Genomic DNA, 25,695 nt, shown 5'->3' with positions numbered 1-25,695 from the left:
CACATATTTTTCAATGCCTCTTGTTTATTCGACGATCAATCTCCTTTTGAAGAAGAATATTGTCTCTGCGATCTGCTCTCTACGTATTGACTTCAAAACATTATCTCCTTGCCTCGACAAGAAAAAACACGAGACAATTTGACTTCTTGAAAGTCTGATTGCCTACAAATGTTATGTTATCGATTGCGAGTTGCTTTTATATATTTCATCACGTGTTTCTGTCAATTAGCTTAAAAAAGTAAACTTCTGCTACCATTTATATCAAAGGTCAATTATACCAATATACCACAAACAGTATTACATGAAATGAAATGTTTGAGTTTTTTATTTGTCTTAGAACTCGTTTCCCGACCAACAATACTTAATTGGATGTCAAAAAGCACACAGGGCTGGGTAGGATGAACAACTCAGAATGCCACAGAGGTAATTTTCACTCAACTTGATAAATTGGCGGGATAGTTTATTTCTTTATCTAATCAACACTCGTGATCTTTCCTATCTCCGAAGGAATATAAATGATCTGTATCAGGTCACTTGCCCATTTTTAGGACGTGATCACTGCTCACACTTTTTTTTTTTTTTTTTTTTCGTTGATGACGCTTCTGCCCGTGATAGCGCTGATTGTCTTTTGGCAATATCAACACTGAAAAAGTGTCGATTGGCAATGTTTCAAAACCCCTTGGCAGACAATATAAATTTTACTACATTAGTTGTTGGCAAAGAAGTAATTTGTGAGACCATTGGAAATGTGCAGGTGCGATTTCATGAACATGCTAACAGCTGTAGCGACCCTGAGCCTGCCCGCCATCTACTTACCCTGAAGATGACTTATTGTCGAAAACGTTCAGTGTATCAATTTTAACTTTTTGAGCCATGCAATTAATTAATAATAATTAATTAATTATTAATAATTACTTTCTTTTATCATTCTTGGATACCACTTTCTAGTATCCATCAGTAAATGTATTTACCTCTTTACAATTGTTTACAAAAGGTAAAGCCACAGATGAGACCATCCGTTTTCAGTTAATAGTACACAATATTCCACATTGCGTATGCATATCCATTGCTAATGGCCATTGACGAAATGGCAATTAGCTAGAGATACCTTGTATGTCCTTATGTCCTTTAGCATTAGTAAGATAAACATCTGTGAGCTTCGTGCTGCTAATAAAAGCGCATCTAAAAATAAATAATCGTCCGACTAGTTAGCAGCCAGTAAGGGGCTGACGTAGAGTTTCCCTTCAGTTACCTAGCAACAAGATCAAAAAAAACAATACATTTATGTACAAATAAGGAAATAATTGGTAAATTATAAAATACTGGGGAAAGGCATTACTCCATACTCTTGCGTAAGCTCTCTTAAACAGCCAGCAGAATTAAAATCTACGCATTTACTTCCAAATTCTCATGGAAACGGCTTAAATGTTTCTATTATTTTTGAAAGCACTTATAATTATATTCCGATTAATTTCAATTTTTTTAACAAACTATATTGGCATCCCAAAAAGGTTCTTATATCGTGGGTTCCGATCTCAAATCATTTGCACGCGGCTTAACTAAAACTGACTCACAAGAAGTGCCACCAACATAGTAACAAGAAAGATCAAGAACAAGCAACAGAAAATGAGACCTTTAATCAGTCTTCTTTGCCTTTGTGCAGTTCTTGTGGGACAGCTCGTAGCTAGTCCCTTGCCTCAACAGGGTAAGTTGTAATATAACAAGGACATATTTTATTTTCACTGTTTAGTACATCCTCTAAAAGCATCAGCTTATTTTCAACTATCCATACTTGCATTACTTACAACCTTTTAATGACTAAGAATTGTTTTGCTCTGTATCATGAAACTATTTCGTGCTAGTAAAACAAAAGCCCTCTGAGAGGAAATGTGGTTACTGGATAGTCAATAACCACAATGGTACAAAAAAAAAAAAGTGGAGTTTTTGTTTTATTGCAAAATATTTGCTCTGAAATTTAAGTGCTTGACACATATGTTTGATGCGAGGATGGGAAGCCAGGACGGGAACGGCCAAAGACAAAATGCTTTTTCGTTTAGGACGGCGACGTCAATTACTCGAGCTACCTAAAAGCTTTTCACAAAACCAATGGTATCCTTTAGAGATGGTAGAAATATTATCCTATTAAGCTTAAACGATGGTGAACAAACGACGTTGAAATTATCTTTATATAAGCTTATATGAATTAAGCAAACATTCCTGATCTGTCAGTATTTCAATAATAAAGAATCCAGAATTTGCGTATGAAGAGATCTTATCGACTTGGTTCAGATGGCTTTTTGTCAGCAGAGCGTTTCATAATCCTGTCGAGGAATCCTACCTTAGGTAAATAGTTCAATTTCCATTTGTAATTGAAACAACTATTTATAATGAAACAAACATTACATCTAATTCCGGGTATTATGAAATAAACTGTATCAATTTGGGAATGTACATTTATTTGTTCGATGGATGCTTTCAAGGCACGTAATAATCGTATTTCCAATCAAAACCTTTCGTAAACCGCTAAAAATCCTGCGAGATTCTTCGAGAAAAATACTTTGGCACATTCGGTGAAAGCTATGTATGCCTGGTTTTATGAGATAGAAAGATGGAAAACTGAGAATACATTGCGGCTGCTCACCAACATTTGTAATTATCCAAACGATGTCACGTCATGTCGAAGGGAGTAGGAAAACGAGTCTGCAATGTCCTTCGTGCGGTCAGCGGTTAGAGATCGCAGTCATTCGTAATGCTTCGTAACGCTGTATGTCTGCTAATAAATTCGCAATTTTTTCACTCCAATAGAAATAACAAATTAAACGGAACAAATTTTAAACAGTGAAAGTAGTTATTTTCTCTAAAACTCCGTTTCAAACGTGAAAATCGATCAAAAGAACTTGAGAAAATCTCGAGGTATTTTCGGCCTCGCTTCGTGAGATCCGAAGAGTTACGGACTATCTAACTTACTTACTTACAAACAGGCTCGATGACATTACGGTCACTTCCAGTAACCACGAAAATTAGTAAGATTTTATCTATATCGGATATCTTCTCTTCATCCGTTGTATGTTTAAAACGTAAGAACCTTGAAAATTAATTAAAATTAATGCAACCAGTTACATCTGTACGAACGAAGTGCAATTCGTATCGGTCAGGGATAAACAACCAAAGACAGTATAATAAGGACTCCCGAACGCGTCTACGCGAAGTGTTGATTAATTTTCTTCTTTATAAGAGAAAGAAAAAAAAAAAAAGAAAAAAACAACAGAGAAAATGATTTTGCTGGGGCTTAAGGTTACGGTATATCTTCAGGGGTGTCTCGCGTGCAAGCGATGTAGCGCGTACAGTTTAAGCGGTAGATACCTAAAGCACACATCAAATTACAGCTTATAGAGCTGGCTATCAAACTATACCAAGAATTTTGAAATAAAATGAATCGTCGAATTTTTCACAACCACTAAATGCGAGCGCCCGAATCACCTTTCGAAAGCTACAAGTCAAAGCGATTTTTGTTTTTCGCCAATTTCATTTTTTCCTCGGTTTCAGGGCCCAAAGCGCTTAAAAAACGTGTCTGCGTTTTGCCATATTCAATTGCAGTAAAAAGTTACAGAACATTTTTGAAATAGGATTAAAAGAATGTAGAGTGATCGTACAAAAATCGCTCTCGAAGAAAAAATATTTCGAAATTAACAATTCGCAGACACAATTTTGTAGTTTATATATTAAACTAGCTACTGTCCAAATTTGAGGGCAATTCCCAAATTCCCTTTGAGTTATAACTCTTTAAAGTGTGTGCTTCAAGCAAAAATAATTATTCGAGAAAACAGCGCTAAGAAAAATCTTCTCGTTTGCAAACAAACTCCGCCCACAAACGCCTTCAACTGCGTTCTCAGATAACTGAGCCAATCAGTGCAGGGAAAGTTTACTATCGTTGACGTCCTGGTGAATAGAATGTCCAAGAAACACTTGTGTTTCTCAATGCGCTCAAGGCGCCGAAGGGGGAGAGATAATTTTTCTGTAGCTCGGTTCTTCTTGAAGCTGGTCACTCTGGGAAAATGGGGAAGACGAAAAAGGATACGAACGCTAGAGTGGCTAGGCGAAGAAAACTGATAAAAAAAAAAGTGCGGCGGAGCAACTGTGCGTGGTCAACTGTGCATGGATAATATTTCAATGGGTCTCAATGAGTCCAACGATTTGTCGATACCGGATTCATCGGAATCTCTGTCAACATCCCTGTTATTGCTGTCAAGTTCCCAAATTTTTACATAATCTTTCTTTTCTCTTACCTCGATTTTTTCCCCCGCCTTATACGATAGCTATAGCCTCATCCGCGTGGCGAACGTTCGCATCTTCACTCATTGATGCATTTTCACTCGTTGTTCGCTGTTTTCGCTTTTTCGAACTGGTCCATGTTTTTAAAGTGGTCTACCTTCACTTATTACTTAATAAAATTACACCTAATACCAAAAATGCTTGGTAGTCAGAACAACAAAGCTGATCAACTGAGTAGTCAGTTCGTGACATCCGTACAGGTAATTCCCGCGAAAATCGTCTCGGTTGATTGCATACGCGCCATAGGGCTGTCAATCAAGATGTAAACCTTTACTTCCGGCGAAAACGTAAAACCGCCATTTCTCCGCCAATATTTAGTCTTTTCAAAAATTTTTTTCCAGGAATTAGAGATTATTCTTCGACCACTACTTTGACCCAAAAATCCAAATTTGAAGAAATTGCCGACCTGAAGGTATACTGCAACCTTAACACGTTGGCAAGGAAATACCACTGGTTGCAGATTGTCGATCACCTTTAATCATATAGGTCTTGCGATAAGCTGTGCAGTCCTGTTGATAACGCCTCTAGGTGATTTATAAGGCGGGTTTGGCAGCATAAAGAGGTCAGCATTGATTTTAACGGTTTTTGAAGGGAAAAAATCATGAATTAGTTTATTCGGAAAGTGAAAATAACATTGTGCTGCTTTTTTGGTAGCGTCGTTTACCCGCCAAGAGCCGTTAAAATCACACACACAAAAAAACCAAATCAAAAGACACGCGTTGGTCTATCATGTTGCAAATTTTGAGCTCCATTAGATTAAAAACACAAAAGTAGTTCCCAAATGTTTATTTTTTGCAATGGCGACAGCTGACCCGGTGTGATTTTGTCTATTTATGATTTATCCACTCGTTTCTCCCAAACATCACACAACAGAACCAACTGAAGCACCAGAGGAAACAGATGCTCCAGAAGCAACTGAGGAACCAGAGGCTACAGAAGCTCCAGAACCTCCAGAAGGAACAGAAGCTCCAGAAACAACAGAAGCCCCAGAACTAACGGAAGCTCCAGAAGGAACAGAAGCCCCAGACGGTATAGAAGCTCCATAGGAAACATAAGAACCGAGTGAAGAACCCGTAGTCAGAGGAGGCGAAGACTGTCGGACGACTAAATGAAGATTAAGATCTATATGCATGTCCTCAAGACGATCACCAACAATTCTACATTGAGTAAAAAAAAGCTATCTTGTGCAGTGAGTCACAACCTGTAAACATTACCCTTTTTTTTAGCGGTATAACGTAGTTTAATGTAGTCTATTTGAAATGTAGTGTAAGTTGTGTAAAGTAGTGTAATTTGGTTAAGTAAATTATATTGTAATATATAAAAAAAAATCTTTTTTTTCTTTTTTATAGCACAGCCACCACAATGAAGGCTTTTTTTTTCTTATTTCTTCGCCTTGTGTTAATTTGATAAGATAAACATGGTGGTTAATAAAGCTTACTTTGATAAATCCTTCTTTTCTGAAATTCAATCCCTGTGACTCCATTTTTGGTGGCAAAAAGAAAAAGACTCGGCGGAGTTTTTTATTTGATTAACAGATGGTGTACAAGTAAACACACAGAGAAACTCATAGACAGCGCACTGCAGTTTGCATACATAAAGTTTCCAAGTCAAATCACTATAGTTGGAACCTCCTGTAAGCGACCACCTCTTGTAAGCAACCGCGACCACTTTTAGAGCTAACAGTTTGAAATTTTCTTTTGTTTTTAACCTCCCGTAAACGACCGCTTGACAGATAGTAGAGCGAAATTTCCATAATAAGATGTTTTAACATTATCGCATTTCTGGGTATTACAAGAGACGGAGATTTCTCAATGGAAAGTACCGGATTTTTTTTCTCGAAATTGACTTTTCAAATGAATATTACATTTAAAACACGGGATAATATAAGTTCCTGCAGTTACCATATGCAATGAGGCTTCTTTTTTTTACCTATTATGGTGTAAGCTCTCGTAAGCGACCACCTCCCGTAAGCGACCACCTAGGCTTGACGTTTTGGGTGGTCGCTTACGGGAGGTTTGACTGTATATATTTCATGATGAGCCTTACGTGCTTTCTTATTGCTGGTTTTCTTATGCAAGATATGCGGAGGAATTTTTTACCCAAATTTATAGAGATTTGTATGGAGAAGCCACGCTGGTGCCCATCCGTATGGGCACCAACATGGCGGCCGGAAACCAACAGAAACATCTGTCACTGAGTTTTGCTACAAAAACGTGAATTTATCCCTCGAGGAACTCTAAAACATTGAAATAATACTTTTTTCTAAGACATTAACCGTTCAGATAGCCAAATTCCCCGAAATAAGTCAGTTTTTTAACCATCATGACAGCTTTCTAGGCCGTCGCGTAAATGCCGAGTCACGCAAAAGCTTAGAAATTCAAGCGTAGTATATCACAAAACCAAGAACCCATTCGAAACGAAAATTTGTATGAAAATTAGTCTTCAGCTGCTCTTATACATCATTAAAGTAAAATCTCAGGAAGATCAACAGTTTTGTAGTTTAAATTTTACAACAATCACGAGCCAGAGCTAACCGGAAGCTCAAAAATTCGCCAGGTCCGGTTGCTATGGGGTGACGTCATTTATCTGTTAGGTTGCTGTCATCGCAAGACATTTGCGGCTCTATTGTGGTTAGCGATAATTGCTTTCAGTGAGAGTAATTGTGTACAAAAGTACCCTGGTTATTTTCAGATATGATCTGGCCACATAACTGATATTTTATAATGAATTTTCATAACGCGGGAATATTGCGCGGTCATATATAAAAGAAGACTTCGACTTCGAATGAACCCGTCATCGGTCGTTGAAAACGGACACAAAACGAGATTTGCCTCTGAGTTAGAAGATATGGTGTCTCTCTGACGCATTTGTGCGAAATTGAGCCAGTTTCCAATCGAATTTGCCTCGAGGAGTTAAAGAAGGCGCGTATACATTTGGATTGGTTTTCGCTTATACCATAAAACAGTTGTTGAAAACCAAACGAAACCGCCAGCCGCGACTGCTTTATACATGAATTCATTCACCCAAGAACGACGGAGACAACCAGAAAGTGTCTTCAGCTTGCGCTGCCCCTGACCAACCTCCTAGAGCATCGAATCCAGACAACAGCTTCAAAACTCAACAAGCCAAACGCACCAAGTTAAGTCTTCCGATTAATATTTTATTTATATCATAATTTACACCCATTCTCATGCTTTTAGATTGCATGGGGACTAGATAGCTATTTTCATTCGTGGGTTAGACCCTAGACTGAAGTCCACGGTACACCAGTTTTCTGAAAGACGAATTCAGATATATAGTAAAATCACCATATAGCCACATATTATAAATCCGCCATGGTTTGCCCACGGAAACGTCCTCGCAGTATTTCTACGTTACCGAGTGCTACAGGATATTTTACAAAAACCACATAATTTTTCAGTAATGCGTGACACTATAGGAAACAAAAACAACAACAAAATCGTCATTTTTCCGTCGTGCGTGACATTATAGGAACATGTTACATACCCTTTTCTGGTTCATCCAGGCTGAAGTCCATGCAATACAGTTGCTGAGTGCTTCGGGATATGTAGCAAAATCGCCATAGTTATTTATCCGTCGTGCGTGACATTATAGGAACATGTTACCTATCCTTTCTGGTTCATCCAGGCTGAAGTCCATGCAATTCAGTTGCTGAGTGCTTCTGGATATGTAACAAAATCGTCATAGTTATTTTTCCGTCGTGCGTGACATTATAGCTAAGAACATGTTACATATCCTTCTCTGGTTCATCCAGGCTGAAGTCCATGCAATACAGTTGCTGAGTGCTTCTGGATATGTAACAAAATCGTCATAGTTATTTTTCCCTCGTGCGTGACATGATAGGAAAATGTCACATATCCTTTCTGGTTCATCCAGGCTGAAGTCCATGCAATACAGTTGCTGAGTGCTTCTGGATATGTAACAAAATCGTCATAGTTATTTATCCGTCGTGCGTGACATTATAGCTAAGAACATGTTACATACCCTTTTCTGGTTCATCCAGGCTGAAGTCCATGCAATACAGTTGCTGAGTGCTTCTGGATATGTAACAAAATCGTCATAGTTATTTTTCCGTCGTGCGTGACATTATAGCTAAGAACATGTTACATATCCTTCTCTGGTTCATCCAGGCTGAAGTCCATGCAATACAGTTGCTGAGTGTTTCGGGATATGTAACAAAATCGTCATAGTTATTTTTCCGTCGTGCGTGACATGATAGGAAAATGTCACATATCCTTTCTGGTTCATCCAGGCTGAAGTCCATGCAATACAGTTGCTGAGTGCTTCTGGATATGTAACAAAATCGTCATAGTTATTTTTCCGTCGTGCGTGACATGATAGGAAAATGTTACATATCCTTTCTGGTTCATCTAGGCTGAAGTCCATGCAATACAGTTGCTGAGTGCTTCGGGACATGTAACAAAATCGTGATAGTGATTTTTCCGTCGCGCTGTTTCCAGAATCGCTTGGCATTTCTCGTAAACAATTAGATTATGTACTCGAGATTTCTATCGCTCTTGAGAGCTTTGCCATAATTTTTGAGATAATTTCCTGACTGCCCATAACATTAACTGATTTTCAAAGTGCCGGTGCACAGGATCTTCGAATTCGACTACTAGAGGAAATTCAGATTATTTTTGGAATCGCTAAGCAACAAACATGTATACAGAGAATACCGTAAACAGGTTTGAATCAGGCTTTCCGTGGAAAATCTGAGAACAGTTCTGACTCTCGGGCATTTCTGGGCTGCTGGGCATAGTCACTTCGCTTACTGGATAACAATGATAACTGAGATTAGCGAAAACGTTTCATCTATACGTGCTCCGTAGCTTTACAAGAGTAAGAAATGTATCAAAGCGTCTTAGTTTTCAACTGGCGGTTGCGCCCCAACCTAGAAAACACATTGTTTCAACGTTATTTTTTCTTCTTAATCTAAATTCTTCACGTCAGTCGCGCGATTTCCCGAATCGCCGTCTATTAAAATGTTTTGTATCTTTCTGCCACGATGGAATTGTGTTACAGTATCTATAATTTCACACTTTAGGATTATGACACATTCGTGCAAAACTTCACGCGTTTTGTGGAACATAAACGATCACCGACAGGGATATGATTACACTGGAATGTTGTAAGCCACTGGATATCCCGTGGAGATGTAGGACTAAAAGTTTTACATCTCCACGGGATCCCAGGTCTGTTTTTTGGTTGCTAAGAACGTCTGGCTCGTGAAAACCAGCTATTGGCTACTCCGAGTCCACAGGAAATTTATCAATGAAACTGTTTACCCCCAAAAGTTGCTATATGCAGGTAAAGTCTAATTCAAAGTAGCTATGAGCCACTCAACTTGGAAAATGGATCGCCTGTAAACAGTAGCAATTTTGGTGCCACTGACTTGAAGTTTTAATCCGTAGGTTAAGTTAAAGTTTAAGCTCAATGGCATTGTTAAGAAATAGTGCAAAACGCAACGGTAAGAGAAAGAGAGGAGGAGGAGGAGATGTAACACTGTTGAAAACATTCATGAAGTTATCGGTCCGAGAGACCGAGTTATCCTCGTCCGAGAGACCGAGACAATTATAAAGAAAGTACCGCTTCTTGTCCGATCACCAAAGCAAGTAATAATTATTATTTTCATTCCTCTCGTTTTTGTCGTTAATGATTTTCCCAGCCAGTATCAGTGATTTTTCTTTCTCTCTTTGTCACCTTTCCTCACCTTAGAAATTTAAAAAAAGAAGCGATCAGCGTAGAGTCACTATACCACGAGGACAGCAATATGTCTCGTCCGCTACTTCCCTTTCCAAGGCGGTATGAAAGACTGCAGAACTCCCAGCCTTGTGTAATGTCGTTTCTTCTATTTATCAGCTATCTGTTCCTCATTTCGCCATGTCCGTATCTATGTGTATATTTACAATATCGTATAAATAAACAGTGCAATTCTCCTCAATTCTCAGTCATAACAGTTGATCGTCTAAAACATTTAATCACGGCTTGAATCATTAAAAAATTCATACAGCTCGTCAATTTTGTGACTTTCAATGTCTTCTTTTTAGGCAATCGAGTATGGTTAAACTAGTATGAGGGGCACCCGGGGGAAATGAGCTATTTATATAATTAGATGTAGCTTCTATTTATAAAAACGTACGTGTGAAAATTTATTAAATGTAGAGCATTTCGATATATTAAAATTCATCCTAAAACAATAGAACTCAGTACGAGGCTCTGGGGAACAACTACAGAGTTTGTGGGGTTTATTCCCCAGAGCATCGTGCTGAGGTCTATTGTTTTAAGCTGAATTTTAATATATCAAAATTGGTCTATTCAAAGAATAACTAACTTGGTACAGTGCGACTATGAAACGGCCTTAAACGACATAGTCTTTAATTCGTAATAAGTTGTAGCTTTTATATAAAATTGTTAATGCTTGATGTATTTACCGTGTTCTTAAATAGAGACGATAATGATGATTCGAAACCGGTATTTACCGTGTTTTTAAGTAGAGACGATAACGATGATTCGAAACCGGGGGGGGGGGGGAAATCCTATATGAAAAGGTCGGAGATGTTCGTGGTCTCGGATACAAATCAAAGATTCTAGTCTCACTTAGGGTGTTGACGACGAAACGTCAATATTTTTAGCTGTCAACGTATCCTTTAGGGTGCACTCGAAGAAATAATAATTAAAAGTAGCGCTCTCATTTAACTACTGTTTTTTTTTTTTTTTATGTTTGACTTCCGCTGATCTCTAGAGTACGCCAGTTGGGTCTACAAGTGCGCGCCAGATCCTTTATTAAACAGTGGCTAGTAATCGCACCTATTCTATTTTAAGTGGTATCTTTAAGGGATCTAATGAGGCTCGAGCAACTCCCATATTAGTCTCCTTTAGAAGTTAAATTCAAATTTTCCAACGAGCATCCCTGACCTTTTCATATGGGAGTTCCCACCATCACCCGGGGTTTCAAATGTCTAACAGGAAGTGAAGGAGTGAAGGAGTGAAGGAGTGAAGGAGTGAAGGAGTGAAGGAGTGAAGGAGTGAAGGAGTGAAGGAGTGAAGGAGTGAAGGAGTGAAGGAGTGAAGGAGTGAAGGAGTGAAGGAGTGAAGGAGTGAAGGAGTGAAGGAGTGAAGGAGTACGTAGTCGGGAAATGTTTCATTTTGTGATGCCTTACATAAAACAAAACAAAAAACTTAAACAAACTATTGAGAGTGCGCAGTACGGACTGGAAATTATCTTTAACACTACTTTCATGGATTGCTCAGCATTATCAAAATGTGCATGAAACCTTTGTTTGGCGTCATGTATCTTTTCTGGAGTTTCCCTTTCAGGATCCAAAGAACAAGAGTTTTACTTGATAATCAATCCCACCATGATTTTCAGGCAATTTTTAATATTACTAATACTATTATTCAAGAACCGTGATAATGGCTGAATATGGATGTATATAGCCATAAATGCTTAATAACTCTCGAACGCGCAAACAAATGTATACCATCACGCTGGTACAAGCGCGATGATGGTTGAAAAAAATCAACCCGAATTAACATTGACAAAAATTTAAAGAAAATTAAACGCCAAAACTTTAAGTCGTTTGTAAGGCGCCGACAAACGACTTATCCACGACGGAAACGAAAACGAAACCAGCAAACAGACTTCTAACAGACCGACTTAACAACACATGGACCAAAAAATCGACCAATTTGACTCACAATAGACGGATCGAAACTCATCAATGACTGATGACAAACTTAACGCGAGTCCTTCAGCCAATACCATCATGGCTAACCTGGCCAATAACGTTCAACGGACCAGACTTAAGCAAACACTATTCACTTGACTCTGAAGATGACTTCCGCTCAGGTTGTCGACACGTCAGTCACCAACAACAGTTCTTTTCAGAACTACCCTCACCCGGACGATCACACTATATGAAGTGCTGATACTCCTGAGTTCGAACCATTTACTATGGACAAACTAGTTAAGGCAACAAAATTCTCTTACAAATAATGAATAAACATTTAATGAAAATTTGTGCATCACAGATTTTATTAACATTTTATGGTATTATTTTAACTCAAATTGTATAGACATAAAAGATTTTATGTTCTCGATCTTACAGAGATTAAATATTTTTTCTCTTGTCCTTTTCACAGAGAAAATGTGGAGATTTTACAGAAATTTATTCAATTGCTATAAAATTTCCGTAAATTTTACAAAAAACTTACAAGAAAAATAGCAACAATGCGTGCACATTTTGTGCGATCTCAAAGTGAAAATTTAGGCTTTTTATAGACATTGCAAAATCTCTGTAAGTGTGCAAATTTACAGAGATTGTACTTTACAAAGGAAATGTGGACATTTTACAGAGATTTAACGAACTCTCTTGAAGTCTGTAAATGGCTCAACTTTTGCAGTGAATAAAGCTGTTCAATGCATTTCTTTTACAATAATTGTATATTTTCTTGCGCGCTGATTGGCTCATTTTTGTCATCAATAAGAGTACAGACGGATAAAGTTTTAATTTAGGCAAGTTTTCAAGTTCAACTTTCAGCTGTCAAACTGTCAACTTTTTATCCAATGAGATTTATGGACTTTTTTAAGTAGCCAATCAAAAAGCAAGAAGAGCTATTGACAATGTTCGCGTCATTTTGAATAAAATTCACTCATCTTTGTTTACGGCAAGTTTAAGGCGTCTTTTCCCTCATTTATTCCCGGCATTTAACCATTTTGGGGTCTTGTTATTGTAAGAAAAAATGGACGTCGGTCTTTTATGCGTCTGTCCCCTTATCGATGATAAATTTCGCCATAACAGTTGCAAAGTTTACTGCGGAACCACTCGCCTAGGGCTCTTGGCTCCACAGCTACTTTGACAATGTTGTGGCGCAATTAATCATCAATAAGAGGACAGACGCGTAAAAACTGACGTCAATTTGTTAAATTTATCATTTCTTCATTGTTTGTTAAGAATGAAGGGCTTATTTTGTTTGAAATATTGCTCCGTGCGTTGTGTTTCATTGTTTCTGACGATTAACAACTTAACAAGTAACCCAAATTGTGTTTTAATTCTCGTCAAGCCAGCAATTTCATTTTCAATCAAATTAGTAAATTTTGTTTTTTTTTTTGTTTTGTTTTGTTTTGTTGTTTTTGTTTTTGTTTTGTTTTGTAACCATCTGGAACAGACATATTCTACACAAGAAGTATTTCTCTTTTGCAACCCTTGCAGGTTCGATAGGTGTCTTTTGTTCTTTGTTTTCTTCTTCCAAAAATTGATCAATAAAAGAATTCCGGCACGCCAGATGAAAACTTTGGACAACCATTTTGCAAGTGTTACGTGATCGTCCAATAGAAAATAATAATGTGACAAATTTGACACGAAACCACCTAAAGAGCCTTATTTTCTAAAAAAAAAATAATAAAACTACAAGGTTTCCCATCGAGTTTCTCACCAGTGGGTTTTTTATTTAGTTTTTAAAAAACAATTACACGACGGGATAGATTTAAAAAAATAAAGGAAGGAGGTTTCACTAAATGAAGCCGTTACAATTTCATGCTCAGAAAATTCGTTGACGTCGTTGCACGAACTGAGACTTCCACAGCTGCACAACTTTTTTTTTCATTGGCTCTATTCCCAAAAACTTGAGTTGAATCTAAAGGTAATTATTGAAGCCTTTAGGGTTTTCTGAACTTTTTTCACCACAAGTCGCTTAAATTTGGTCTAGTCAATAAAAGTAGAACTTTTTGACTTTTTTCAGGATAAAAATCGGGTCTGACGTTGGACTAAAAATACCTCAGTCATTTCATTTCTATTTCTTCACTCTGTCCCTACCCAGGCCTCACCGAGTAAACGTATGTCATTCTTTGAAGATCGAGGATGGAACAAAACAAGAACAGAGGGCATGTTCACCAGCTCCTTGAGAGTCTTGCCTCTGGGACGAGCGTATCCATCACAAGCTCGCGTTAGGCTGGCGAGTAAACTCTATGACCACTCAAAACGTGTCAAGCAGAAAAAAGAAGTTCGTCAAAGACTGAGGCAGTGGACCAAGTCTCTTTCCGCCTTTATGTTTCAATAAACATTAAAAATAATCTTAATGCTTTGCGGTTTGTTTAAAAAGCGTAGCCACGCGAAACACTCCTTGTCTCGATTTATGACAAAAATGTTGCGCATTCGCGCAAGGCTAAACAACTTTTGCATATTCACGCTCCTGCTGTTAACAGCACTTCTAATTAGATCTCCTTTTGAGAAGAATATTTGCAAACTGCTGTGGACTCACCTGTTTCATGAAATCAACAACATCAGGTTAGCTCAGAACCACCTTGAGAGCCTTATTTTGTAAAAAAAAAAACAAAACAGCGGGGTCTCCCATCGAGTTCGCCATTACGACCACAAATGAGTCACCCCTTAGGGGCCTTATTTTGTTAAGTTAAAATTGGTTACAGAAGCCTCATACATGTTTGTGTCAATTATCTTCACAAAGGAAAGATAGAGTCCCACAAAACAAAATGACTGCGAAAACTTTGCTCGGCCTACTTTGCCTTTGGGTGATGGTGGCTCAAATTTCGGCTGCTCCTATTTTTAACAACTTCCCAAATGGTAAGTTGAGCAACAATGGACATAAGTTTTTGGTCGCGCGTTTGATGTGTTTAAAAAGCAGCATGCACATTACCATCTCATTGCTACCAAGACTATAACTTCAGCTTCCAATTCTTACCAGAGAAAGGTCTTTGAGCTAGTCCGTTATCTACTAGGAGGGAAAATTAATAAGTTGTGCGTATTCAATCTTTTCATTCTTGGCCATTCGATTACAGAATCAACCAAGTAATAGATAAATGATTTCACTTTAGAAACAATGTAACAATCATTTCATCGAGAGATTGTGTTTACAGTTGTTGAACTTTCCCTTGTAAGAAAAGTCAAACTCGAATGAAAATAATAAGAAGACAATGACTACGATCGGGATTTGGGGATAATATAATCATGATGATGTAATCTAGTAATGTTTATTCATGTGCCAACCACAAGTACAGGTATGTAGTTTAGAAAATGTCACTTAAATGCTAAATAAGTGGATATTTTCACTTACCGTACTGCAGAGTTGGATGATCATCTGAGCAATAAAAGGGGTAAAAAGAGGTATATTTACCTTCTTTTGCCTTTCGAAGTATACGCAGCTGCTGTGGCATTGAGAGTCATAATCTATAAGGTTCGAACTTCGGCCGGCCACCGTACCTCGCCGAGTTGGCTGAAATTTGGCATGCAGTCTTCAAACATAAATGAAGAACCGTCTTACCGACCATCTTTATGTGCGGCATTTTTGTGTGCGTAGGCTGGTTTCTCTAATGGTGAGGGGATAACAAATCGATTCCAAAAACTCTGCCAGAAAGGACAGGGTATAGGTTTGTGTTTCAAAAACAAAGGTGGCAGTTTTCTTGTTGAGCAAGCGAGTCCCTAAAAGAGGGACGTTGGTGAGCAAAATGTGATGGATTTATCTTAAACCTAATGATAGCACGTCGAATGTTTTTAGTGACTTTGAAAGGGATACTGTAGAGAGTTTATATTGCTTCCGAAAAGTTTGCTTGTTTCATTCTCCTCCCAGCTGTAGGTGTTTCAAATTTTAGTTCAACGAACACCTGGCTAGCAGACTTGCAAGACAGTTTATTCAGTGGTAATTTGTTGCCATTGTTAGTTTTAGAGGATTCATTATTATTGCATATGCACCTTTGTCTTTCAATTAATTAATCCATTCTTGAGGATTAGCGTGGCAAAGGCTATAATATTTTAGGACATTTACCTTAAATGTAGATAAAAATTAATCGAGGGTCAAAAAGGAGTCGCCAGGAAAAATGTCGCTGATTTTGCTGACTCCAGCTTCGTATCATTGTTTATAAGAGACTGGAACATCATCAATCCTTATGAACCTATTATTCCAAATGGTTTCGTCTAGTATCAGTTCTTTAGTTTCAGGAGTGAAGAAAATTATTTTTTTCTAAGCTTCCAGGGCTTCATTATGAAGGTGATCGGAATGTTAACTCTAAGTAACCTTAAATCAATTACATTGAAAAAGAAATCGACCAACGAAATTAAGTAAGAAAGCTAAAGAGATGACGTTCCAGCTAGCACCAGCACTGTCGTTTAGCCGCCTTACCCTTAACTATTTCAAAATCGCGCATATTGAGACCTTCTTTCTCCTTTGGCCCAATCATATTACTGCGTGATTAATCTTTGCTGTTTTCACCCGGATGAAAAGTTTCATGGCTCGATTCACAGTTTTGACAAAGGACAAGGAAAACGATAACGTAGAGGTGTTTTAAATATGTTTTGAAAGAGTAAGCGCTTTTAGAATTGTAATGCGACCATATAACTTGACGGTTTCCTAGGGCACCTAATGTATAGTAGGGTTTTCATGACAGAAAGCTTTCGCTCAAAATTTTTCTTGTTCGAAACTTCATTACAGTATTATGTGAGAAGTAGATTCCAATAGCGCAGACTTGTTCATAGAGCCATACAATGTCAAAGTGCTTAGTCTTTTTATAACGGTTGGGACCTAACCAAGTACCTTCAGTTTCGCTTTTGCTAATTTTAAGACCAGAGCACTTTTGGAATGGGTATAGTTATTTAAACAGGTTTTCAGCAGATCTGAGGTCAGAATCAAAGACGGTTGTATCTTAAACAAGGACCCGCGCTATAAAAGGCATAGCTCCTCCCCCTCTTTGTCACGCAATCTTTGTTCGTAGTCCTAATCAAAGATGGCGGACTCAGTGAGGAAGATGCGGTAAACCCACTCTGCAATGGAACAAATAAAAACCTACACATTAAGAACTTAATGCGAGTGTAGAACCACCCAAATTGTGAATTTAAGTCAGAAATGTACTAAAATCCTGATCCTTCTAACGCTAATTGAAGAATTTAGCGAAGGAAATTTGAATTTCCCGCCTGTAACCGTCCCTGTCAATTCCTGAACATACGCACCCGCTCACAGACTCCTCGCAGACGATTCGTTGCTTTGTTGAGCCTTCAATATGCCTATGTCATCTTCTATGCAATATTTGGCATGCTCAAAAAAAGGGCATGATGTAATATATGCGTTTTTGGGAATGACGGTTCGGTTCATGGCGGAAGCTGTCGTGCTGTGGTGACACAACTTCCACTTTGAATCGAGCTAGTTTGCACGCATTGTCTTTGCTTCTTAGGCGCTATTTTATCTTATCAACTATTTTTCGGTGCTTTTGATTTTTCATGGCGGAATCTTTCTCCAAGAAGCCCAAACTAATGCCTCCTCGTACACAACGGATTAGGTACAGCATACAGCTTGAGGTTGAAGCGGGTATGGAGGAGCGTTTGGAGGGATTGAAAGCTAAAATTCAACGTGTTAAAAGTGCCTTACGTATAACCAGTCGTACACCAATGGGTAACCTTTTGATGATGGAACGATTGCTGAGCTCATTCGAAGAGTTCGAACGAAGTCAGATGGTAATCACAGCCAGTCAATCTTTGTTTTTGTCTACGATACAACAGCCTTCGGCACAACCTTCGCCACAACCTTCGCCACAACCTTTTCCTTCGTGTTCGAAAAAAATGGATGCACAAACGCAAACGGATATCTCTGATCCGTATATTTTGGGTTACGGTGAAAATACAACCGGAAAGTTCGATATCCACACCCAAAGTACGGAGAACGAAGACTATTTTCTTTCATCCAACGATGCGGTGCGAAACCTCATATCTACAATGGCACAATATGGCGGAAGGTGTCCCTTATGTGGCTATCCTCTAGAGTTGCCATCGTTCGATGCGATAAAGCATGGACATGTGGCGCTCGTCAGCGTGGGCTGCGTGGCCGGTCATTCCCTTCGATGGAATTCCAGCAGTATCATCGGCGGAAAGTACACAGCCAATTTGAGGTAAAAGTATAAGTAATTTTTTATATTTGAATTTCCGAAAATTTTGAACTTGACATTTGTGTAAGCTAACACTGCTGTCATTTTTGTTTAGGGTTTTACATGGATTTATCAGTTCTGGCCTTACCGAGACCCAGTATGTCAGTGCTTGTAAGGCAGCTCACATCGGAAATGTGGACGAGAGATACATTACTACCGGTATTACAATTTCTCTGAAATACAATAATCCTCTCTGACAATAGCAGTATTGTTATACTTTAGTTGGTGTACTACACAAAAATTCCCTATACTCATCAGTGATCATGCAATTTCTAGAAAAAGTGTCATAGAGTTTATTTCTTTTCATTGCCTTCTTCCTTGCCATGAGGGAACCAGTTATGCAGCTTATTTTTCTCTTGTGAACATACTTCAGTTGTTCTTTTTCCCTCTTTCCAGTATACACTTCTTTAGGATACAAGAATGCTGTGAAAGCCTGGTATGAGATAAAATTACAGGAAGCTAGGTCGGAAGCACAGCAGGATGCTCAATATCTTCTCCAAGGAGATGTATGTTTCCAAGGCATGATGCAGCCTTTCCGGGAATTTCTGCACTTTTTTTGTTTTGTTTGTGAACTATTGATTCAATTAAATTTCATGGAATTTTGTTTCCTTCTTCATAAATTTAGATCATCATAACAGATGCTAGACATGATTCCAGCCGAGCTGCGCAGCACACCACAGTTTCTGCTTTATCTTATCGGTGGGGACTTTGAACTATAACCATCTCTGCTTGAATACAGCCTAACATGTGGCATTGTTGATAATTCTCTTAATTTTTTTTTTCAGAAACAAGAAAGTTATTTGTTGCCTAAATTGGGATAAAGAAGATATGCTGTCTGCAGCATCTCGAGAAGTACCCATGACTAAAGCAGTGATAGATTCTCTAACAGCTCTTGGTAAGTTGTAATGTTGATTTGATAGTGCACTCTTCTCATAAATGATAACCACTTCATAATTAGATGCAGGATATGTCTGGCTTTTCGTAAATGATCACAGTACCTATATTTCTTGCCAGGATTTATCCCAAAAATATTGTGTGACTCCAAGATGTTGGAAGACTATATTTATTTTGAACAGGTGTTTGTCACACATAGAAAGGAGGGTTTCTCGCACTGGTTTCTTATGAATAATGTTTCATGAATATTATGCAAATACTACTTGTTTCACACATGTATAATCTGTGTGTTTTATGAAGTCTAAAAGCCTATGTTTCTTTGCTAAACTCTTGTATTGACCCTTGCAACACCTGTAGGTCATCGTGTTGGTGAAGTTGCACATGACTATGTGCCGGCATTGAGGCAGTGGCTTGCAACGAAAGGGATTAGGAACTCATATGACAGTTGGCATGGTAGGTCACCAACCAAATTACTAGGTTTCGCTAGTAAGGATTAGCTTGTAATCAGCATCAAGCTAGTAGCTATGGTCTGTTTTAGTCTCTGTGATAAGGAATGGTAGTTCTTGTTTTCCTTTTCCTTAATAAAGGTGGGAAGGGTGTCAAGAAGGCCATCAAAAAGGTTGCCAGTGGGCTTGTTAGGGACTCAGAGAGATCATGGTTTGCAGAGTTGTCTGACAAAGGTAATTCTCCATTGTAGGATACAAACTGAAACTAACATAAGCTCTGCAAAGGCCCTCTTTGCATTCGAAGTGGCTTGTTTGTATGTCATATTCATCTTTGCTTAAATTGTGTGGTGCAAATCCTATGAATTACAGTACCGTTACTTGAAGTTAAAAAACCTTCTAAAAATGCCATTGTTTTGACAGTGAAGTGCACGAAGACGCATATCTATTATGCAATGAAGAATTGCAATGGTGATGCTGATGAGCTGAGGCGATACATAGTAAACATTGTAGACCATTACCAGGTAAAAGGGTTCACTAGGAACTTGTACATTTGAATTGCTATCTTAATTTTCTGACAACAAGAGATTATTTCCAAGGACACAAGTAGATATGAGTGGTTAGTGGCTGTTGTGACAATGTAAGTTTCTATTACCCTCACCCCACAGGTGAGCCCTTTACACCTTGTCATTAGTAAGGTTGTACAAGTTACTGATTCAGAATCCATGACTCTACATACTAAAAATTGTATAGATGATTGAATGGTTCTTCTATTCATTTTATCTGTGTGGTATAGGGGGATCATTCAAATTGCCATCAGGAGTCTCGGTGTCATCAAGAAGGCTATGTATGCAGCAAAAAACCTCTTGTTACTGAGCAGGCTATTGCAGCATACCGGAAGGCTATAGTGGGTACCAACATCTACAAATTTGCTGAAGATTATGCCTTGGTAATAATAATTCATACATCAATATCTATGGTATGGAATTGTATTTTTACTTCACAGATCTACAAATAACCACTACATTTCATACTGAATGTGGAAAGTCCACGAGTAGGCAGCAACATTACTCCCACCTAAGAAAGCACGATTGGCTCTATACATGTTTCATTTACAATACAAAAGCTTTCTTCAATGGCATAACTTTGAACTTATTACCTCTATTTACTGTAGTGCCGAGATACTTTCTGGATAGAATCACTGCATATGGTGATGCTTATTTATGCACAGAAGCGCATCCATTTCAGTCGTAAAGACACCTATGAAATGAGAATGCAGCTTGCAGTTCTTGACTGGGTATGTACCACAACACTTTTATTTGTATTCATGTATCTTCACAAAAAGTGGAAAAACATAGACAGAGGATAACGAACGTCCACACAAGGACACTTATTCTTTTCACTGTTATAGAAATTGCACTATAGACCAGTAATTGTTAATTATAACTATTATTCAAATTATTATCATTATCTTTACCATCAACTTTCTGGTGGGGGGGGGGGGGGGAAATTCCCATATGAAAAGGTCAGGAGTGCTAGCCGAAAATTTTGCATAAAAAGAAACCCTAACAGTTACCAAGACCCTATGTCGTGGGCGTGGCTTGCAATTCTTTTCACCCTCAAGAAGTACCAATTGTAAGACAATACATTGTGTCCTGTCAAATTTTTTTTGGCTCATTAACCTAAAAGGTAGTGCAAAAGTTCCCGATGTGGACCTTTTGAGGCTGAACACCCTAAGATGAACCGAAACTACTATTTTAACCCCAAAAAGGTATGATGAGCACCCCCATCCTTTTTACATGGGAGTCCCCCCCCCCCCCCTCCCCACCCCAGGTTAGCTCCCTTTATTGAAAAATAGAAATTAAAGCTAACTGAAGAAAGCAGCAATGGACAGTTGCATATGAAGTACATGACCTGTCCATGGTTGCTGTGGTATGTATTATTTTCCTGTTCTATTTCAATTTTTTAGAATGAGAATGTGCTGCGTGAAGCCACATCTGAACAGTACTATCAGACCAGTCGCCAACCGGACAGAATTGCCCCACACAGGGTACTGTCAGATAAAACCTACGAGCTCAAGGATGGCATATGGACAACTTTTTATAATTCATTGTAACTCAGTCCGTTGCTTGAAGGCTGACGAGTGTAAAATTAGAATGCTGTAGTTTTAGATGCCGTGCAAAACTGTGTATCAAGAAAAAAAGAAGTACTCTTGCAGAAGTTGTTGACACTGTACTGAAAAACAAAAAAGGTTCACCATGTCAACTAACTGTTAAACTGCGTTGATTTATTGGGCTGGAAGCGAAAAGTGAGGTCTATCCATGATGAAACTGACGCTCACAAGAAAGAGCTTGCTTGCTAATGTCGCTTCTCACGAGCGACGATGCCCTTGATAGGGGACGTTAGGGGGGTTAGGCCACCTATCACGAACGTCCTTTATCACGCAATGTGGCATAACCTCTCTAACGTCGTCAATAAGGCAACCCAGTTGTTGTTTTTTTTCAAGATACGTTGGGTTGTCCCAAAGCCCGTTGTCCTTGAGGGTCTTCCAATACCACTTATAGTCTTTTCGCCTTTTTGTGTGGTTGGTTATGCGTGCATCACATCTTCCGTTTGGTTTGAATTCAGAAGATGTGATGCACGGAGCTCGGAGACAGAAGTCACAGGTTGACTCTGGAACTTGGGGCGGCGCAGCTACGCTGGACTCATTGTTGGCGAAAATAGCAACGGCCTCGTCGTTTTTTCGAGGAAAGAGACGAACAGGTGATGGCCGTAGTGGTTCTTCATCGATTGGTACGGCAAAACGCTTCCTCGCTGTAGAAAAAAAAAAAAGTTTAGAATAAAAATTCGGATGGAAGTGAACAGGGGCAACTCAAGGGTAAGTACAATGAGTCATACACACAACCTCTTATGATAATCCCAAATTGTTACAGGGAAATCAACTTACATGAAGGGAATTGTTCAAGATTGCATATCAGTCCTGGAAATATCCACTTGATCATATGTAGTTTATGTGATACATATCAATGGTACAACTCTATGACAACTGGAGACCATGTCATAATCTTTGGGAAACTAAACCAAAAATTTGGAAGCTGTTCCCTTGCTATAAACAATTCCGCCCGAGCAGAGATTCCCACTACTCTAATAAAAATACATGAACGGATACAAATCCACATTGAATGTTTTAGGTGTCGCCGGAAGCAGGATGATGTAACCTTCGACACCGAGGAATCAAGTTCCATTTGTTATCACTGAGAAAAGGCGCGCAATTCGAAAACTGTTGCTCCATCAAAACGGTCAAATTATTATCAAACAGTTTTTCTGCTTTTTGTCGCTGGCTGAAGTCTTTCCTGCAATCTTCGAGAAGCCGAGTTTGTGAAGGTTGTAAATAATAAGTTATAAGTTGTAAATGGTGCGTTAGAACTGTAGTCTACTAACCGTTTCCACTTTGGATGCTTCGTACGGACACAACTTCGCAGGCCACCTCTGGAATTTCTTGAAGGAGACGAAAAAACTGGTCCTTTTTACTTTCATCAATCTCAAGAGTTACCTACGTATGAAGGTAACAAAGACATTCGTGAAATACAGCTCTAGAGGCTAACAAACGATACAAAGAGAATCGATGTAACAGAAAAAAAAATATTTACTTACCTGCACCCGTTTTCCATTGGCATTATTTTCAGCTGCACGCAACATTGTACAGACTCGTTCCACGCGTCAGATATTTCGATTTAAAAAAAATAGTTACGGAATGACAGCCTTTATTAGTCTTGTAAGCACTGTGCGCAGCACTAGTAGCAGATATGAGACCTCCGTGCGTATCGCGCGACCCGGAGATGTTGACAGCTCCGTGTCTAGAGTGAAATGACTGACTGCTCGCCCAGTCCAAGGCTCCTTATATAGCGCGGGTCCTTGTTTAAAACGTGGAAAATCTTGATTCCATTAACTGTTTCATCTCGCCTGATTACGTTTCTTCACATAGTACTAGTACGAAGAAGGCTCCTGAAAGCGGGCATATTGCTGTGCGCCTCTTTGGAGTCCGAAGACCTCAGATGTGTATCCGTTGTTCAGCTAGAAAATTTATTGTAAAAAGCTTTAATCCATCCTCCAGTTTGAGGCCGGAAAATAAACACCTCCAGTGTATTAAGAGTGACTTCCTGTAAATACTACGGATAGGTGTGCAAAATGCAAAAATCGAATTCCCTCAAACTTTTTCACAAGAAAGCCCTCTGGAAACTAGTTAAGAAAATACAACTTTTAGTTCGTTTGGATTTATATTTTTCAAGTAAAGCGATTTTTTAATTTTCACCCTTGGAGAAGCCCTCGAACCACTGAAGAATGTGCTTCGTATTTGCGACTCGTGTAAGAAAACTAAAACAATTATCAAATCTATTTCGATATTACACAATTTAATGACCCTTCCTTTACAAAGTACAGTTATTAGAATTGCAAAAGATTCAAACCTGAATTTTTAAAAAATTTTCAAATTTACCCTCCTAAACAGCACTATCAGAAAGCTCGATTTTGGCAAATTTCAACGGCAAAACTCCCTACCTGGTACATGGATTCCGCTGTAAAGATGGTATTCTATAGAAAGAGTAAGGCTTCCTCTATCGTTCTGTGAAATAAAATTTTGGGGCAACTAAAACTACGAATTAAGACGACCGAAAATATTTACGGTACTCGCTTGAAGTTTATGACCTTTGAACTTACTGTTGTCTTCATGAATACAAGAAATAACCTAAACAACAGTTGAAATTTTAGCCTGAATGCGACCCTCTCTCCCATTTAAATGATTAATAGTTATTTTTTATCTTCTGTGGGCAATTTTATCGAAAGTAATATTTTTTTACGCTGAAAAGGAGTTCTAACTTGTTTATGAGTACGTGCGTATTTGTTTACTGAAGCGGAAATTTGTGGATATTAAATTTATTCCATCTAAGTTCTATTTCGTGTACTGCAAGGCGTTTCCTGCTCTCATTAAAACAAAATAGTATTGCCAAGTAGAAGGTTTTCTTCTCAGATTTTAAAACAACATATAGTTTTTGACTTACCGTCCACATGCATGGCTTGATTTACTCAGCAGCGTTACACCGGGTGTGATAGCGGTGAGATGGCGTGACGATAATTGACAAATCGCTTTTCGCGAATCGAATTCATTAGTATATATATATAATATCTTTCTTTGAGACTACTTGATAAAGACTCTTGTGAAATAAGTCTGCAAATTTTGAAACTCTCATTGCTCTGAAATAAAAAGCCTGGATCTACCATTTTTATGCCACGGTCGTGTGATCCTCGAGTGTGGTATCACATGACAATAACAACAAAGAAATGGCCACCTGCAGTTATTCTCAAATCGTTGGGGGCACGTGCGGTCCTAGTGTTACGAATCCCGCACATGTTCAATGTGTTTTAATTCGAAAATGTGACAAAGACATTCAAGGTAATTTGAAGGCTACTGATGTGAGTGATTCTTCTCTGGACGAAGTAAGGTTACTGTTGGCTAGAGCAGGTCAGTGTATTCGTAATTCAATATTCTCTTTAGATCGAAAATATTGCGGAAGATTATCGAGAAAATACTGAATGCTACGGTAACAGACAATCACCATGAGGCCCAATAAGGCGTGATTTCATGATATACGCGAAATCAAAATCCAATGGCACTCTTTTAATGTAGCTGACCGTGCAAAAGCGTAATAGTCTCTTGAGACTGTAGTCTCTTGAGTTATATTGCGGCCCGGCTATTTACAAGTTTCTCCCACGAAAATGATCCCAATTACTAACCACGTGGAGAAGAGGGACTAGAAATTAAAGGTGGGGCAGGGGGGGGGGGATACTTGTCGGCTTGCCTCACTACAAGAGATAAGTCAAGAGAAACTTTAAGGTAATAATATATAAGGGAATTACAGAGATGACTGAAAAAATAATAATAATTTGTAGACCCCACTTCTTATTATGAAAATCCGCGAATCTGATGACTTATCGCATTGTTGTCCTCTTGCGTGTTAAATAAGGTATAAAGGCACCTACCAGCTTTGAATCCCATTCACTGAACAAAAACGCGGATGGCTCCTG

The 25,695-nt window shown here is 38.6% G+C and overlaps 3 protein-coding genes across 3 annotated transcripts; all 3 read left to right on the top strand.

Moving 5' to 3' along the window:
• The first annotated feature begins 1,558 nt into the window (after window positions 1-1,558).
• LOC145481722 (uncharacterized) lies at window positions 1,559-10,605 on the top strand. Its single transcript, XM_081460247.1, has 2 exons — window positions 1,559-1,705; window positions 5,206-10,605. The coding sequence occupies exons 1-2, from the start codon at window positions 1,627-1,629 to the stop codon at window positions 5,376-5,378; spliced, it is 252 nt and encodes an 83-aa protein (XP_081316373.1). The 5' UTR covers window positions 1,559-1,626; the 3' UTR covers window positions 5,379-10,605.
• Window positions 10,606-17,576: 6,971 nt separating this feature from the next.
• On the top strand, window positions 17,577-19,005 carry LOC145482439 (uncharacterized). The gene is made up of 4 exons (XM_081461058.1): window positions 17,577-18,241; window positions 18,333-18,436; window positions 18,674-18,783; window positions 18,903-19,005. Exons 1-4 carry the CDS (start codon window positions 17,577-17,579, stop codon window positions 18,987-18,989), a joined length of 966 nt encoding a protein of 321 aa, XP_081317184.1. The 3' UTR covers window positions 18,990-19,005.
• Window positions 19,006-19,116: 111 nt separating this feature from the next.
• Window positions 19,117-23,532, top strand: LOC145481721 (uncharacterized). Its single transcript, XM_081460246.1, has 7 exons — window positions 19,117-19,172; window positions 19,529-19,624; window positions 19,759-19,851; window positions 20,038-20,138; window positions 20,411-20,563; window positions 20,789-20,911; window positions 21,584-23,532. The coding sequence occupies exons 1-7, from the start codon at window positions 19,136-19,138 to the stop codon at window positions 21,728-21,730; spliced, it is 750 nt and encodes a 249-aa protein (XP_081316372.1). The 5' UTR covers window positions 19,117-19,135; the 3' UTR covers window positions 21,731-23,532.
• Window positions 23,533-25,695: the final 2,163 nt, after the last annotated feature.

This window comes from Orbicella franksi, chromosome 3 (genome assembly GCF_964199315.1).
Source record: "Orbicella franksi chromosome 3, jaOrbFran1.1, whole genome shotgun sequence".
Classification (NCBI taxonomy): Eukaryota; Metazoa; Cnidaria; class Anthozoa; order Scleractinia; family Merulinidae; genus Orbicella; species Orbicella franksi.
Note: the sequence above shows the minus strand (reverse complement) of the source record. Positions and strands in the feature narration are given on the sequence as shown.

Bases quoted from the DNA above. Each gene is read 5' to 3' on its own strand.
- LOC145481721 (XM_081460246.1), top strand. From the start codon at position 19,136: ATGACTAAAGCAGTGATAGATTCTCTAACAGCTCTTG. The intron at 19,852-20,037 runs GTAATTCTCCAT...TTGTTTTGACAG, and splicing joins TGCAGAGTTGTCTGACAAAG to TGAAGTGCACGAAGACGCAT. The intron at 20,912-21,583 runs GTATGTACCACA...TCAATTTTTTAG, and splicing joins AGCTTGCAGTTCTTGACTGG to AATGAGAATGTGCTGCGTGA.
- LOC145481722 (XM_081460247.1), top strand. From the start codon at position 1,627: ATGAGACCTTTAATCAGTCTTCTTTGCCTTTGTGCAGTTCTTGTGGGA. The intron at 1,706-5,205 runs GTAAGTTGTAAT...ATCACACAACAG, and splicing joins TAGTCCCTTGCCTCAACAGG to AACCAACTGAAGCACCAGAG.
- LOC145482439 (XM_081461058.1), top strand. From the start codon at position 17,577: ATGGCGGAATCTTTCTCCAAGAAGCCCAAACTAATGCCTCCTCGTACA. The intron at 18,437-18,673 runs GTATTACAATTT...CCCTCTTTCCAG, and splicing joins CGAGAGATACATTACTACCG to TATACACTTCTTTAGGATAC. The intron at 18,784-18,902 runs GTATGTTTCCAA...TCATAAATTTAG, and splicing joins AATATCTTCTCCAAGGAGAT to ATCATCATAACAGATGCTAG.